Genomic DNA, 17,644 nt, shown 5'->3' on the forward strand with positions numbered 1-17,644 from the left:
AAATTTAATTCGAGACTTTTGGACGAAGCACGCTTCCTAACTACATCGGCTACTTCATCCTTAGGATCGGGGACCGACTCTTAACGAAATTTTATAGCTTTACTAGAATCCCCCGTCTCGGCTTCGCCCGAAATATTAGCGTGACTGATTCATAATCTGTAATCTGCAATCTGTAAACTCGAGAGCCCTCGGCTACTTATTCCCGCCGCGGTGCTGTTTTGCAAGCGAGAAGCGCTGCGCTCGCCCGGTCGCCACCTGGCGGTCGCGTCCCGATCTACTATTATTTAAAAATCAGTATTTAAAAAAAAAAACGTAGAACTTTCTTCTAGCCAAGACGAACAAAGTGATGTAACACACTTGTGCGTACAGTTCATATTTACTGAGAAACCGCATTTCAAAGTATGCAACTTCAATTTTATATAACAGTATAGATTGGTTCCTGGATTTACTCAACCCGAGTTTTTCTATTCTTCTTGAACAGCGGTAATTATTGAAAGCAAAGACCATATTTTTGAGTTTTACAGGGCGAACTGCTGCTTATTCAGCGAAATTTAGTAGGCAGATGTGTAAAGGAAAATTAAGTTTTATCCGCGCCCGGGGTAAATAGCAGTTTTGAAGGCTATTGAATACAATCGCAGGCTTTCATACGTCTTCTGGATTAGAGTATAGCTGTAATATTAGCGTTATAAGAACACGTTCGAAAAATTTAGGTGTAAAAGCCTTTAAGAAATAACAATGCGCGCCAAGTATTTGCTTCCTTTCTGATCTTCCGATTCGACTCGGGTTAAAACCTTCCAGATGTGCTGTTCGCTTCGAGATTGGGTCCGCTGCGTTGGTTGCGTTTCGTTCAGTGCGTACATAGACTGCATAACCTGATTCGTAGAATTCCCTAGAGTCCGCCAACTTCTGGCGCATGATGCGCGCAGCAACTACTACAAATCCGACTAGAGGGAGCCAATGCACATAATGCGCGCATACGTATTTGTTCCTTTACGTGCGCTTCTGTACATATTTCGAATTCGAATACTGCAAATACGCATGGTATCATGTTCTTATAGTACACCTGTACGTATCTACGTAGTACAGACACGATGGCTAATTTCTCCACAAACACTATCCTTCTACGTGTTTCGTTTATAATTAATCTCTCTCTCTCTCTCTCTCTCTCTCTCTCTCTCTCTCTCTCTCTCTCTCTCTCTCTCTCATATATATATACTACTAAAAGAAGAAGTCCTGACTGACTGACTGACTCATCAACGCCCAGCTCGAACCGTTTAACCTAGGAAAGTGAAATTTGGAAGGTACAGTGATTTTAATAACACAGGCAACCACTAAGAAAGGATTTTTGGAAAATACGTCCCTAAGGAGCTGAAAAGGGGTAAAATGTGTTTCCTCAGACTTCTTAATATCTCCTAGGCCTCATTAGATATCAACTTGGTTTTTATTTGCAAAGATTACCCACAGAAGTGCCTAAAAACAAATTTGACGATTTAGCTCTAATCAACTTCTACGGGGGTGGAAAAAGGTAACATATGGTTTCTCGGAGTGCTTAATATCTCCTAGGTCCGAAGTGAAGCGCGAGGGTATTTTGCTAGTAATGTATATAATATTTCTAATTTCAAAATTTCCATATGCACGCCACGTTCAAAAGTGTGGCATGCAAGAAGTGCGAAAATAAGCATCACATTTAATGGTGCTATTGATGGTGGATAATACGCATGCGTCGAGTAGTCACGATGCGTGCGATATGGGACCGGTTTCGTCCGAACGCGCACGCAAAGCGTTCCATCTCGCTCCCCCACTCGGCAGGAAAGGAACGAGACACGATCGCTCGGATTTAGCGCTCCCTTAACGATAAATGTTCAACGCCGTTCCCGAACAGCGAACGTTCAGCGAGGAAGTACTATACATATCATTTGTGGGCGTTTATTTGGGAAATGGCCTATCGTGCAGGTTTGGGCAAATAGGTGGCGCTCCGTTCTGTTTAGTATGCTCAATTAGAGAGGAAGAGTCGACGTCGGCTCTCGGTAGCTTAGTGGTTAAAGAAGAAAACCCCTCTACTCTTAAGTAGGTACTTAAGGGATTCCGTTACAAATACCCACGAATAATAATTTGCACGTGCAGAAGTGGTGTTTCGAATTAGTCTAGGAGCACCAAACTTTTATTATTTTTCAATACTTTTATTACTCTATTACCTTTTAACTTAAATCACCCTTCTTTAAGATGATAAGACTAAGGATAGTTCATACTCTCCGCCCGAAACTAAACGTTTCAACAAATGTGATCTAGCCTAGCTGTATAAACATGTACATATTATTAAATAGTGCCGAGGAAGCAGATGGTTATATTTAGTTAGTGCGCGAAGTTTTAGTACAAATTTATAGTATCTTACTGTTAAAACCTTTCAAAATGTGATAGTACCTAGTTATCATACGCGCTTAATGTCTAACCGTAAAATGTCCGTACAGTTCCTCCACATGTCAGGGTATCTACCCAGATTTTTAAGATTTACGCAATACTAACATAAGTTTCCATTCTCCCCCTTCTTTCTCCATTCTTGTATTCTATTGCTCCTGCGCCTGTCATTAAACCGTATAGTTTTAATACCTGTTTCTATACTATATTATTAAGACAACATCCAAGTGCCTTTATTAGATTTAATACATAATATATACCACAGTGCCATCACTGTATATGTAATTTCGACAATCAAGAAGAAACTGCGTATACCTGTACGAGGGTCTTTGGTCTAATGTAAATTTGTAATCCGTCTTTCCTTTTATACGTTTAAGATATATATTTTTGTCATTGTATTATTGGGTTATTAAACGTATGTTTATTGAAAAAAGTGGTTAAAGTAGTCGTCCGGCAAGCGAAAGATCCCGAATTCGATTCCCGGTCCAGGCACCCGATCGGCCGATACCTTTTCTCCTACAAAATATTTTATTTTCGTATGAGAGTAATCAAGTACCTCGGCTATTGAACAGACGTATAATCAACTTTAACTTCTGAGTTTAGTTATTTTCTAGTAACAAAATTCTAAACTTGAAGCAGTCATCGATAGTAAATGTGTCAAATAACGACGATTTAGCCGGATTTGAAAATCTTTGGCCGGGAACATAAAATATTTGACTGTACTTCCGAATGGCCCCAGTCACCGATCGATACGTGGTTTGAGCGGAGGGGTGGGAAGGGTGTGGGGAGCCTAAATCTAACATTGTAGTGTCCGGTTTAAATTATTGTTATTTTTTTTCTACAAATTTTTTTTTTTTGAAGTGCATACACATAACCCTGATGGGGAGCCCTCCCAATCTGTCCCCTCAAATCTGCTGTCGATCGGCCACTGGGGTCATTCGGAAGAATATCCAAATATTTTAAGCGAGAACGTGCAGAAGGGTACCCGGGTATTCACATAGGGGCTAACCTACCATTGCTACAATAGGAAAACTGGAAGGTACTTCTTTTGGTTTTCAATAATATATGGGTTTCGGGACTATATTGGTTTCGGTATAGCTTTGTTGGCCTAATACCGGTGTCCAAATCATAACGGTTTTAAGCCGGTGCCATAAAAACCCCATCAATTTGTAGCTCGCGTACTAATTTAAAAAAATTTATAAGTCTACATTAACAATACCGTATTCATATAAAGTTCTATTCTTCATTCTTCACACTGTTCTACAACGATCACTATGTAAAAACCACTTGTCATCACTAGCTGTCAACGGTAATTGTACGCCTTTTCTTCTACTTAAATCTATCCTTATCAAGCTATAAGTAGTAGGGATTTTGTTAGTAGGGATGAAATGAGAGGAGTAAAAAATTAAATGTGGAGGGGAGGGGCGATATCGTACACAGGCGTGCACGTATAAAGACATACCAAAATACAGCTTACCCTTGCTCCGAGAAAGCGGGCCTCCAATAACTCCTGCTTCCTTGGGTCCAGGGTGGCCTGAAAGTGCTCCATCTTGACGCCAGCGCCTGAAATAGCAAGTTATAACAAATTACACTTACAGTCTTTTTCGACTAACACGGGACGATCGGTAAGTAACACACGACGACTTTGATAACACGTTGCACAATTGTTTATTGGTCCAACCTAAGAACTTTGAGGCACTTGGTTGGTGCTACTTTTGTACTTTAAGGGAGAAACCGCCCCTTTCATCCAGTCGCCCCTTAAAGATATCGAAATAGATTTGAATAATTTTTATACTAGATCTGAAGGCCTATAGATCTGCAGGAAAAGTCTTTGGAAAATTAAATTTACCCACTTTTTTAGAAATTTTTATTATTTTTTCAGATGAATGAAAACTTCGTTTTACTTTAAATCCAAAGATGTATAACAATGTATAATTACTGTAATTACTGTGTAATATTTGTGTATTTTGATATTAGCTGTTATCATGGCCGATAGGTAGTCCCCAAATAAGTAACGTTCGTGATGAAATTCGTTTGCTTTTCTCGCCATTGAGAGTATACAGTCACTCACAGTGAATAACGGCGAATTTTTAGAGTACAAAGATTAGATATTACATGGTATGTAATAAGGACACATGCATGGGCAGATAGTTATTCTAGAGGTCAGATATACAGTATTGTCTCGTTACGGGCTCGGGTATTGTGTACACGATACGGACATTTCGCTATCTCCACCACTTCTGTCTTACTCTTGTCCAGCGAAGGCGATAGCGAGATGGAACGAGAGCGAGCGAGAGGCACTGAAAGCGAGCGAGGACGGTACGAGACAGACGACGCGTTGATGTTTTGTCTCGCTCCGTCTTTCGAACGCCTGACACTCCGTCTTTTGTGTGCGCGATGGTCGCAAGTGCTTACCGTGGGCACGAAAATCGTTTCGTAAAATCTTGACGCAGGCCCCGCTCACCGGTAAGCGCCTGCGACCATCGCGCACGCTTGCCGCGCACGTAGTGTTCCATCTCGCCCCCCCCCCCCCTTCGGCGAGAAAGAAGCGAGAAACGAGCACTTGGAATTAGGGCTCCGTTCACGATACGCGCTCAACGCCGGTCCTAACCAGCGAGCCACTAACGAGACAATACTGTATTAGCCGGTCTGAAGCTGTTTCGTAATCAATGATTGAAGGGAAATTGGCCCGCTCTAGTGAGCCGGCTCCTTTTCTTAACATTCCTGTTCTCGCTCGCGCTACACCATGAACACGCGTAAAGCTGGATTTACATTAGTCCAGTCCAGTGATACCAATCAAGCACTGGATTGGAACTACGATTGAACTTATGATTGTAAACACTATTTTCATTCCAGTATAGTGCCGTTATTACAAGAGGTTTCGAATGAATGAAAAGTATTCTTTCACGCCAGTGTTTACCTCCACCATCTAGAACACAACATTTCCGCATTACTGGAATCGTCTAGACGGCTCAATCCAGTGGCGGCTGAAGTATAAACCTAACCCAGACCTAACTGTACATGCGTTTGTGTTTTTAATCAGAAATGGCGAAAAAAATAACGAAGACACAAGTTTTAAGTTCGTTATTCTGTACAGAGATCGTTGGTGCTTATTGGAAATCAATTCCGAAATTTATAAAAATACGGCTGTGTGAATCTGCCTTGAAAAATATTTGCAAATTGAAGGTTTTGGCGTAGAAGATGTGGACAAGATTAAAAAGTCAACTACATCTGGTGCTAGTGACAATGTATGTAACCTAAAATGGTTTACAGAGCTGGATTTTTTTTATATAAAATAAGATGATCATAAGAAAAACGCAGGGAAGTCAATTCTTAAGAACCTTTATTGTTTGTTATTAAAAAAATGTAAATATGTATCATGTTGTTTTGTCATGATACATATTTCCCGTCATGAACAAAGTACGAAATTTGTAAACTGAGATCGTTTTTCTCTAGCCGACAAAATAGAATTATCACTGCCCTGGTGAGTGATACTCTCTAAAGCAGGGATGCACACTAAGTCTGCCCTAGAGCAGTCGGTGCGCCCTCGAGCTCGACCGTGGTATGCTCACTCTCCATTCCTCGGTATAAGGTCTCGTAGCGGGAAAGTCTATAACTGCAGTCTGCAGAGGCCGCATGCCCGTTACAACTACAAGCATACTCGCGATAAATATACAACACCAAACGAAAACGTACAGAAATTTAAATTATATTCAGAAAGTTAATGTTAACAAATTCGCATACCTAAGTTTGAGTAAAAGTATTCGGATACCCTTTAGAACAGAATAACTTTTATAAAATTAGTCCAAAGACTTGAGTTTTTTTGAGAAGTTGGAAGGATTAGTTTACTATCCCATACAGCATACTCTCGTTGCAGAAATAATCCTATATCCGCCTCCTGCAACGTTTCGGGCAGTAGGGCCAAAAATATAAATAACAGTATTTATATATTAATATTATATTATATTGAATGTGTGCAGAAATCATAGAAGTATAAAAAAACCGTTTTTTCTTATGAAAATTCTTTTCCTCCAAGGGGATTTTCGAACCGGCGACCTGTAGCGTCGTAGGCGAACACTTTACCGCCGCAACTACAACCACTGATTGATGAGACTGTTAACGTATTCGAACTTATACCCTACCGTGCAAAACTTTAAACTTAAATTATTCAAAAACGAAGGCTCAGTTTGACAAACTCCATTAGGGTTTTGTAACACTATACTAGCGGATAAAAAAGTACCACTGTTTCGATTTGTTCTATTTTTGTTATTTTTTAGCATACATTTGGAACTGTGGTATGTTTAATATGCATATTCTGATGGAGAATTTGAAGCTCTACAAAACCCAGTTAAAGTTGAATTTATTTAACTGACAAACAAAAGTGTTATATGACTTTGAACGGGGTAACACATTTTTGGGGCTGACAAAGAAGTTACCACGTTTAGTAACTTTTTAGGTTGTCCTAAAAGCAAAAGGTGCCTCCACAAAATATTAGATTTTTTTATTAATATTCAAAAGTGGTAACTTTTTGTTGGCTTTAAAAATGTGTTGTCTTGTTTAATGTTATGTAGGGTTTTTATTTGTTAGTTAAATAAATTCAACTGTAACTGGGTCTTATACAGCTTTTAATTATCTTTCAAGATATGTATATTGGGCACATACTGCAGTTTGAAGTTGATATTAAAAAGTAATAGACGGTGGTTCGAAAAAGTGGAAACTTTTTTGTCCGCTACTGTAGGTATGTACTACAACTTCCACCCTGTGCCATTCTACACATTAAAATATACACGGTGAGTCACCTAACAGTTCAACTTAAATTATATCCGTTGTTTTTAATGATACGGGAAAATGTCTCAGGATAAAAATGATTGCTAGATAAATAGGACAACATATTATACATGGTTGAATTTGTATTTTTATTGGCTATAACATTACAGTAATGAAAATACGTCATCCCATTAAAAAAAAACCTTGAGAAAAAGTCGTCTCCATCAGAATAATTGTCTCTCTGAAGCAAACATTTTTTTCCTTAGACATTTTCTCGTATCATTAAAAACAACGGAAATATTTTAGGTTTAAATGGTAGTTGCGGCAACATTGCAGGAACGTTGCAGAAGCATTGTGAAAACGTTGCCGCAACGTTGCCGTAACTATTGCAGAAACGTTGCCGTGCAATATTCCACCGCAACATTGATGCAACGTTGCAGCAATAATTCTATGTCCTCCCCGTGCAATGTTGCCGCAATGAATTCGTCGTGTTGAAAAAAAATCGCAATTGGTCGGAATTGGAACCTCGGATTTTTTGTTTGCGACCCAAGTGCTTGAATGTCCGCAAAACGAATTCTCGGCGGAGAGCGCCGGTCAGGCCAGCGCATGCGGCACACGGATAGAAGGAGGGGTATGTTTGTGTGGTACGTACTAACGCTAGGAGGGGATACGTTTGGTCGTGGAGAGGTGGTAGAGCCCGTGGGTTTTCGCTCACGATTGTGGCATCACTGCAACGAGCAATCCGGAGACGGCAGCCGCCGTACTTTTGCCGGCGGGAGCGTGTGTCTCCATTCGGATCACACCGTTTGGGGCGAATAACTCGGCAACGTGGTTCCGACAATTCGAGTCACAATTCATCTTGTCAGGAATCACGCAAGACTCGATGAAGTACCATTGTGTTAGCGTGAACTTGGAAAATACGTACGTTGACGTGGTATTCGACAACATCAACAACCCACCGGCGATGGGTATGTAGTACGTACGAGAAGCTGAAAACGGAATTGATTCGGCGACTTTCCGACTCCAGGGAATACAATATACGACGCCTACTAAAATATGAGGAGATCGGGGACCGAAAATCCTTGATCTTTTGTGAGGCGTTTGCAGAACCTCGTGGGCGATACAGTGTCGGACGATTTCCTGAAGTCTCTCTGGATGGGCCGCCTTCCGAGGGGTGTGCATGCTGTTCTCATCTCTCAGCCCAGGTTGCCGCCGCATCGAGGCCGCACGACGATCTCCTCGCGAAGTTGTCCAAACTTCGTCGCAAAATCGCGGCTCTTCGCATTGGCAGAGACAATTTTCGCCGGGCACGTTCGAAGTCGCGAGGTCGGCGCCGCAGTGCTTCGCATTCGCGCAACCACAGCCGGGAGAACACCCCCAACGACAGCGTGTGCTGGTACCATCGGAAGCTCAGGGCCCGCGCAAAAAAGTGACGCGACCCATGCACGTTTGCATCGGAAAACGGTCGGATGGTTAATGGCGGTAAGCGATTCCGAGCCTAAAACCAACCGCTTATGCGTCACAGATCGCGATACGAAGCTCACTTTTATGGTGGATACCGAATCCCATCTGTGTGTCTTTCCGCGCTCGCGAGTGCGCGGTCTACGTGAGAAGACCACTTACTAACTTTACGCGGCGAACGGCTCAACGATCTCGACGTACGGGCGCGTCACCTTCCACCCTGAATCTGGGTTACGCCGGGATTTTTTGTGGCGATTCGTCATCGCGGACGTTACGATGCCAATTATCGGAGCGCATTTGCTTGGAGTTTACGGCTTCATCGCCGATATACGCTCGAAAAGGTTATTTGACGGCATCACCACGTTATCCGCGGTCGGGTGTGTCGTCGCGGGCCGTCCCGAAAGTGTGAAAGCGATATCCGGAGAATCGAGATATCACGCGATTCTCGCCGAGTTCCCGGATGTTATGCGGCCGTCGGGAGGACATCGAACGACAAAACATGCTACGTGCCACCACACTCGGACCACGTCCGGTCCACCCGTATCCTTCAAACCTCGACGTCTAGCCCCCGATAAATTGAGGATTACAAAGACGGAATTCGAGGCAATGGTGAAGGGCGGAACAACGCGCCAATCCGAAAGTCATCGGGTCGCACATTGAGGACTTTGCACAACGTTTGTACGGCAAGGCGATATTTTCGACGGTCGACTTAGTGCACGCATATAATCAGCTCCCGGTGCATCCGGATGATATCCCGAAAACCGCGATCACGACACCCTTCGAATTCCCGTAAATGTCTTCGGACTACGAAACGCGGCCCAGACTTTTCAGCGGTTTAGGGACGAGGTGTTAGGGCCGAATGCATAAAAAATAAGGAAATGCCTGAAAGTAATAAGTATAAGTAACAGCAAATACTAGGTTTCGTATGCATAATCTTCTACTGGTACTTGATAGTAAATGATGGAAAATTTTAAGTACATACTACAGTATTTCTTCGTTAGCGGCTCGCTGGTCGGGACCGGCGTTGAGCCCGTATCGTGAACAGAGCCCTAATTCCGAGTGTTCGTTTCTCGCTTCTTTCTGGCCGAAGGAAGGAGCGAGATGGAACACTGCGTGCGCGGCGAGCGTGCGCGATGGTCGCAAGCGCTTACCGTGAGCACGAAAACCGCTTCGCAAAATCTTGACGCAGGCCCGGCTCACGGTAAGCGCTTGCGACCATCGCGCACGCCCGTCGCGCACGCAAAGGACAGAGTGTCAGGCGTCCGAAAGACGGAGCGAGACAAAACATCAACGCGTCATCTGTCTCGTACCGTCCTCGCTCGCTTTCATTGCCTCTCGCTCGCTCTCGTTCCATCTCGCTCTCGCCTTCGCCGGACAAGAGTGAGACAGAAGTGGTGGGGATAGCGAAAAGTCCGTATCGTGTACATTAAACCAAGCCCGTAACGAGGAAATACTGTACTAGTATTTACTTACAAGGGAACACCACGAACTCGCACTCACCGATTGGAACGCAACTTTGTGGGTTTATGGAGTGATTCAAGACAAGAACAAGGGTGTATTTCATTCGGGACCTACTGTCCTTTAAGGGGGTGAAAACTAACCTCAAAGTGAAATAGGCATTTCTGCTTTTTCTCGTATAATTCCCAAAGTACAACAGAAGGAAAAAAATGTTTCAAATCCGATTGGTCCTAATACAATCTGCTCCCTATAGTTTAGAAATTTGGTCTAGCAACTTTCACACCTCCTAACCTATCCAATCGAACTTGCATCCCTCCCAAAAGAACCGGCCATCCGAGCGTAGGAGCAAGTGCGAAATAAAAGACTATTGAAGTTGAAAATTCAGTCTGAATGAGGAAATTGAGTAAATGTTATGACGCTTTGAAACATTAACATTAGTAAGTAGCAATTCTGACGGAAAAGAATTGTCCAGCCTTTGGGCCTGCCATTCCTAACCCAGACCTTTGGCAGGTAGGTATCTGTTTCAACAGGCAAGGTCACCCGTGACGCTAGCAAGACCGTTCGCGGTCCTTGCTATTTCAGCGGGGTTTCTTCCAGTGAAAATCAGTAAATTTGCAAGCGCAATATTACAAAAAACCAGTGGAAATCAAGTGTATACATTAATGCTTATTGAATTTGTCTCAGAACGCACTATCAACTCACCTCTTCAAAAAATATAGTTCCATTTAAAAAACCGAACTTGACCATCATATCTTTAAAATAATAATCGAAAAAAATCGTCTGCGCTAATAAATTGGCCCCCTCCAACCATGCAACGCCATATTTTTATTATTTTTTACCTCCAATACATTAGGAGATATCCAGCTGTTCAATCTTCCCGCGGATACCCTGCGTAATGGTCAAAACTTTTCAAACAAATAATTACCGAACTCATATCGGTTCGCTACCATGCTTTACGCGCCCGCGAGCGCCCCCCCCCCCCCCCCACAACAGGAATTACAATGATCAAAGTTACAGGCTTGGATTAGGTTTTTAGAACGGTTTTATTAATCAGCAACACATACATATTTTCCCATCTCTTTTTATTTCAAAACGCCATAGAAATTCACACATGTGGTCAATAAGTGTATCTTCTCTAATACCACCTGTACTTAGTCGAGCTCGCAAAACACGCCATGACGACTCTATATTTGGTGTATAAGCTCCGCTTTCCGGATCTACGAAATTAGTGCTATGGTTCACAGTTTTACCGAATTCAGTATGATTGATTCAAAACCGCTGAAAGTATGGTACGAACTTTCCATAACATATGATTCTGAAGAAGACCTATGTCTGGATTGTCCACACAAAGCATTAATCGTGTCATCAACTTCTAAACATTTTGCTGCACGCGTTAAGGAAACTTCCACTTTTTGTTTACAAACTTTCAACAGTTTCCTCATTTCCAAAATGTACTTTTGCCTAATATGGCAGGCTAATAATTTTTTAAAAGTTTTTTAATATAATTTTCTTTATATTTTTTGGTTGCTATATTATTATTATTTGTTACAGCAATATATAGATACTTCTTTATTATTTTCAGAGCAACACGACGTTCTGCTACTTTATTATAATCATCTCCTTTACGTATTTTTTCATCATAATATACCTTCCGCTTTTTGGAGATATCTTCTTTTTTAGCTGATAATAACTTTTTTGCTTTCCGCATTTCACTTCTTTATTTGCGTCATAATGCACTTTTGCCTTTTTGATTATATCTTCTTTATTTAGCTGATAATAATGTTTTCGCTTTCCGCGTTTCACTTCTTTATTTGCGGCATAATGCACTTTTGCCTTTTTGATTATACCTTCTTCATTTAGCTGATAATAATGTTTTCGCTTTCCGCGTTTCACTTCTTTATTTGCGGCATAATGCACTTTTGCCTTTTTGATTTTACCTTCTTTATTTGCGTCATAATGCACTTTTGCCTTTTTATTATACCTTCTTTATTTGCGTCATAATGCACTTTTGCCTTTTTGATTATACCTTGTCTATTTAGCTCATAATAAATTTTTCCCTTTATGCATTTCACTTCTTTTTTTGCGTCATACTTCATTTTTTTCTTTTTTATGATACCTTCTTAATGTTCGTTATAATATTCATAATAATAAAGTTTTATGCCTTTTTCCATTTTTTACAATCTTTGCCTTTTTTCATATTACACTCCCCCTTTTTTGCTTTATAAGCAGCCTCTCTTTTTAAACTAATTTCCTCTTTATGTCTTTTATAATAATTAGACTTGTATTCTGTCCTATTACATGGTACGTATATATTGGTGATTTTGGACTTCGAAACGAATTTATCACTAAGTGGTACATTTTGAACTGAGGATATTTCATCTTTTTCGTTTGAAATGTCACTTTGACCGATTTAAAATAGCCCTGATAACCATCTGTCTCCAGACTGACATCAGATTGGTAGCAGGATCTGGCTCTGGCATGAGAGCGCAGAGTCTGACGTCAGGACCGTTGCAGACAGCAGAATCTGCTGCGGATCTGCTGCCGATCTGACATCAGGCTCTGCACCTCAGAACGCAGCCATCTGCGGACACAGACGACTACGGTTCTGATGTCAGATTCTGCTGCCCAAATCTGGCTATCAGGGAGAGGATCATTACCACAAGGATGATTTTTATTAATTGTACTATCAATTGCAGATTCATATTCGTGCACACAACGTGTTACTTGTTGATCCTGAATGCATGGAAAATATTCTATACGATTAGATTGAAACATTTGGATCAAATGTTGACGCATCAACGCATGTTTGTACGTTACATTTTCTGGTAATATATTGAATAATAACGAGACAGCAAATGCAATCGCAAAAACTCCGCAATCCCGACTGTTAGGCTGAGCTTGTGGAAATTCAATAAATTCTTTGTCAATTTTGCCGTTATCTTTGTTCAAAAAAGGGTATAACTTCTCAAGATAAGTTTTATGATGACTATGCAACTTCGAGGAATTAAGAGAATCATAAATATAAAGTCTTCTTTCATTATATTTATAAGAGCTATAAACCCAGTGCCCCCCTGTATTGGTTTCAAAATTTTCGCATTGGTGCAAAATCTGTATGTGATCCTGATTTTCAGGAACTGGTTGATTGTATCAGGCAATTGAACTCTCCACGTCTCGTGTGCTTTATAATTAGAGTGAGCTTGTAATAATTTATGAAAATATTCAATATGGTCGTCCGTTAACCATTCCCCTCTATTCAGAATTTGCATATTATTAAAACTGAGGGGTAAGATATCAGTACTATTAATTACAGACATGACGAATTATATATACTTTTATTCTATATATTTCTAGTACACTATATAGTACAATAATATATATATATAAGCGTGGCGATTATGCGATCGCGGACGCCCAACTTTTTTTGAAAGTTGTTATACTCGAGACACGGCGCAATGCAGCCTATCGAGTGATGTTATAATAAGATAAGGCGCGACGCAGCCAGTAAAGCTTATATACTCGGAATAGCGCACAGCAGCTCAGCGAGTGTACTTTACTTTTTTGGTGGAATATTCCAACCTGTAAAAAAGGAAAAATTGTAATAAACACTAAACTAATATCATACGTATAATTATATATAAATAAACGTCACTTAACAAAAATAATATTTTCTCTTTTCCTTCTCCTACTGACGAGAAGAATTGTTGAATTTCCTTCCAAGGGACTTGAAACTAAAACGATACACATTTCAATGAAGAAATAGGTTACCAAAAATCTGCGAAGACTCTTATTTTACACATGTAATGAAACAATAACCTATTCGTTGAAAATATGTTCGTTTCATTATGCGTACACCTTAACTAATAATAATGAAGCACACTTACATGCAAGGAAATGATGAAGAATTCTCAGACGCCATGACACACGTGAGCTCCGGTCGCCCGCTTTGTTTTTTGACGTGCCCGTCGGTCAGAGCGAGCCCTCCTCGTACCGAGAAAATGTGCCATCGGTCACGTCCCGCCGCGATCGGGCCAAATTCTTTTTTACCCACGCCTTTTGGTTACGCTTTCAGCCTTATTTATTCGGTCCGGATCTTACATATACAGTTAAATACGCATGTAGTATGAAAATACCATTTCGGCTTCGCACGCAAGCGAACAGCCTGCAGGCCCAAGCCCTTAACCTCCGTGATTTGGTCGCATCCCAGTGCCGGGGCCGTGGTCGGGGCCGTGGCCGTGGCCGCGGCGGCCCTCAGTGAGATAGATAGATATATATAAAATTATATAAAATAAATAAATAATTTAATTTAAATTTGATTTTATCTATAGTTTTATTTTTGCCTTTTAGATTAATAAGATTTTAAATTTTTTTTTTACATTAATTTGATTGTTGTATATATTATTATTTTAAAATGGGTTTTTATCATACTTAATGAATACACCTCCTATGTGTATGTTGATGAAAGGTAAGTTATAGACTAGAGTGTTCATAAAAATAAATTGATTTTATATCCGCTCAATAAAACTCAGATGAGACTGCAAATATGTAGATCAGTCGAAAATAGTTGGAACATTTTTTTATTGTTGGATAAATTAGTGCTGCGTACGCGTATAGATCGTCTTGTTACTTTGTTGGCAATTCATTATCTTCTCTAAAAAAAATTACAAAGGTAATTTTGTGGTGATTTGACACATTTTGTAGTGTTTATTGATGACTGGATAATTTTTTCATCCTCTCGGGGTTATTTTTTTTTTTAATATATTGTATTGTCATCCAAACTACACACGCCTGCAAAGCATCAAGACAACTGGATTGGTGGAATTGGTTTAAATTTGAATTTTCAGATATAAAACAAGCATACAAGAAGGAAACAGAGGATCGAAGCTGAATAAAATCATTTAATTAATATAATAATAATAATACTATGTTTCAATCAATCTTTTCTCTGGCGTAGATCACACTGCATCATCTTCTGCTTCGATTATCTGTAAGTATATAAAATCCACATTTTAGTTATTTTAGTTATAACTTAACGTAGAACTTATATAGAAATAGAGTGGCATTTTGTTATTATAGGTGTAGAAACTAGAAAATGTGTCCGAAGGAGGTGAGAGCATATGGCAGAAAGTCTTGTTGCAGGAAATTGAAATGCTAATGGTAATAATTCAGCGAAAATGAACGAAGAGATCCAATATTTTCAACACACAATTTATTGGTTTTGAAATAAAATTAGTTTAGTGTGTTCATTGAATTGAAATATTGTTAATGGGAACCTAAAAAATTAATGAATTAATGAATAGCGTGGCAACTACTGTGGATTTTAATTAAAGTATTGCGAATATCTTTCACAAAAAATTGAAAAGCATCAGGGGAGATGTGTTTTCAGCGAACTTTCTTCACTAATGTGACTTGCTCTACGAAAGAAGATGCTTCTCTGAACCTTCTCCGGACAACTTCCAAGTCTGTGCGTCTCCTTCGTTTCTATCCAAGCCTGTGCGTCCCCTTCATTTCTACAGGATCCATAAAAACTCTAAATTAAAAATAGTTTGCTGGTATAAAAATATCTGATAATTTAAATACAATTTGTTATAATATATTATTTTGTATATGCATGTACGTTCCAAGCCTGTGACTCTGCATAAAAAAATCTATTAAAAAACTATGGCGACTTACCTTGTTAATTGAGACAATAATTCAGTCTCATATGTAGTGTGAAAACTCGTGACATTTCAAATTTTGACAACTTACCTTATTTGACACTTGGTAGGTTAATTCAATAGTATACATATACACCCTGTCATTTAAGAAGGAACCTGCTGACCGACGAGTTTAGACCGGTTCTGCGCAGGTTGATGCTCATTGGTGTCGGGAGAAGCCACTATTGGCTGTACCCCCACCAACGCTTTTTCGGAGCCACTGGGCTCATTCTACATGTGCGAAACGGGTTCCTTCTTAAATGACTGGTATAGGTCTGGGTACAAGGTATATGTACAATGACGGACGACAATCCCTGCCGAATGGTCCCGAGAGTCGACGAAACGACGAACGAAACATGTGTTAGTGAAGGTGTGCGTGTATCGCGTGTACGTATTATGTCGACAAAATTTGGTTGGGGAATAAAAAGAAGAATCAGAAGAAAAATCCCTACCATTTCCGACAGATTCATGAGACGATATTACGATATCTCTGTCATGCGTGGGCCGATTTTATTGAATTTGGTCTTATTCGAAAGCTTATATGCGGTTTACATAAGAAAAATGCCTTTAAAATTAGAAAATATTGCGGGCGTGATGAGATATTAATGAAATAAGTTTCAGGTTAGGTTGGAATAGCCCGGCGACGAGTAAATGATAGCGGTAGCGACAGTCGACATATACAGGGTGTCTTTCATGTACTTGGCGTCGAGACGCTGCCGCGTCTCTAGATACAAGTTCCAAGTTATTTCCTCTTAGTCCCCGTGCGTCTAGGGGAGGGGCCGTCAGCTATAACCCTACTGATGAGAGTCTGGCTGACGGTCCCAAGACGAAACACGCATATCTTCTTTTCCTACTCGATCTTTAATGCCGATCCACCTGCCCCGCACAGTACTCCAAAAAGTGTGACCGGCCGGGATTACGGTTACGCCGGAGGTGACGGGGCAAGGTCCCTCTTTACGTTCCGGAATCAATCACCAATCCCCATCTCGGTTTCGGACGTAACACACATAAATTCAAATAATAAATCAACATGCATATTTAATGAATGCGGTCATCAAGTCGCAGTAAGTGTTTGTAAGTATTTGATTATTATTTTATGACTCATATTTGCGTAGTTTTAGGGAAAACACGGCACCAATTTGTTGTCGCATTTGTCTTCGAATCATCCTACTGAATTTACAAGAGTTATAATTCACAAGCAAACGCGAAGAAGTGAAGAAGTGGAACAAGCAACTTCTAATAATAAAAGTAAACGCATAAATCAGAACATGTTAGATGAATGCGTAAATTTAATAACGATTCATGGACGGTCTTTTAGTTTAATTAATGACACCGCTTTCCAAAATATTATTAATATGACACCGTCATGTTCAATTTCGCATTTAAATACTTCTTCCCAAGAAGTGCGTAATAGAGGTGTGCGGGTACCCGACTTTTCGGGCTCGGGTCGGGTCGGGTAAAGTCGGGCGGGCTCGGACGTGGGCCCGCGACAAATGGGTCTGCGGGTGGTCCGACTGTGTCGTGTAGCCCGATTACTTTGGGTAGCGCGATCGTGTTGGGTAGCTCGATTATATCGGGTAATGCGGTGTTTGATAAGTTGATATACGTATTCAGCTTCTTTAAACAACCGAGTACTCGACAAGCATGTACAAAATCTTTACCTATATGAAACTTCAGAATAAGATAATTTTCACGTGAAAAAATAATGCTTCCAACGGGTTTATTCAAAATGAATTTCATTTGATACAACCTGTATATTAATTTTGTATAAGGTGCATAAGTTGAATTTTTACTTAAGGAGGATTTTGAACAAATCCGTTAGAAGCATTTTTTTTTCACGTGAAAATTAT

At 40.3% G+C, this 17,644-nt stretch overlaps 1 protein-coding gene across 7 annotated transcripts in view; it reads right to left on the reverse strand.

The window, feature by feature from the left end:
• Positions 1 to 17,644, reverse strand: part of Tlk (Tousled-like kinase) — a 262,049-nt gene that overhangs the window by 166,259 nt on the left and 78,146 nt on the right. For 5 of the 7 annotated variants that reach the window (XM_076818236.1, XM_076818233.1, XM_076818235.1 and 2 more), the window contains one exon: positions 3,878 to 3,978. The exons of 1 other annotated variant lie outside the window; for it this stretch is intronic. In XM_076818236.1, the coding sequence (XP_076674351.1) occupies positions 3,878 to 3,978 (101 nt within the window). The remainder of the gene's footprint in view (positions 1 to 3,877; positions 3,979 to 17,644) is intronic. One more of the 7 variants, XM_076818237.1, reaches the window with a different exon arrangement.

This window comes from Andrena cerasifolii, chromosome 8, assembly GCF_050908995.1.
Source record: "Andrena cerasifolii isolate SP2316 chromosome 8, iyAndCera1_principal, whole genome shotgun sequence".
NCBI lineage: Eukaryota > Metazoa > Arthropoda > Insecta > Hymenoptera > Andrenidae > Andrena > Andrena cerasifolii.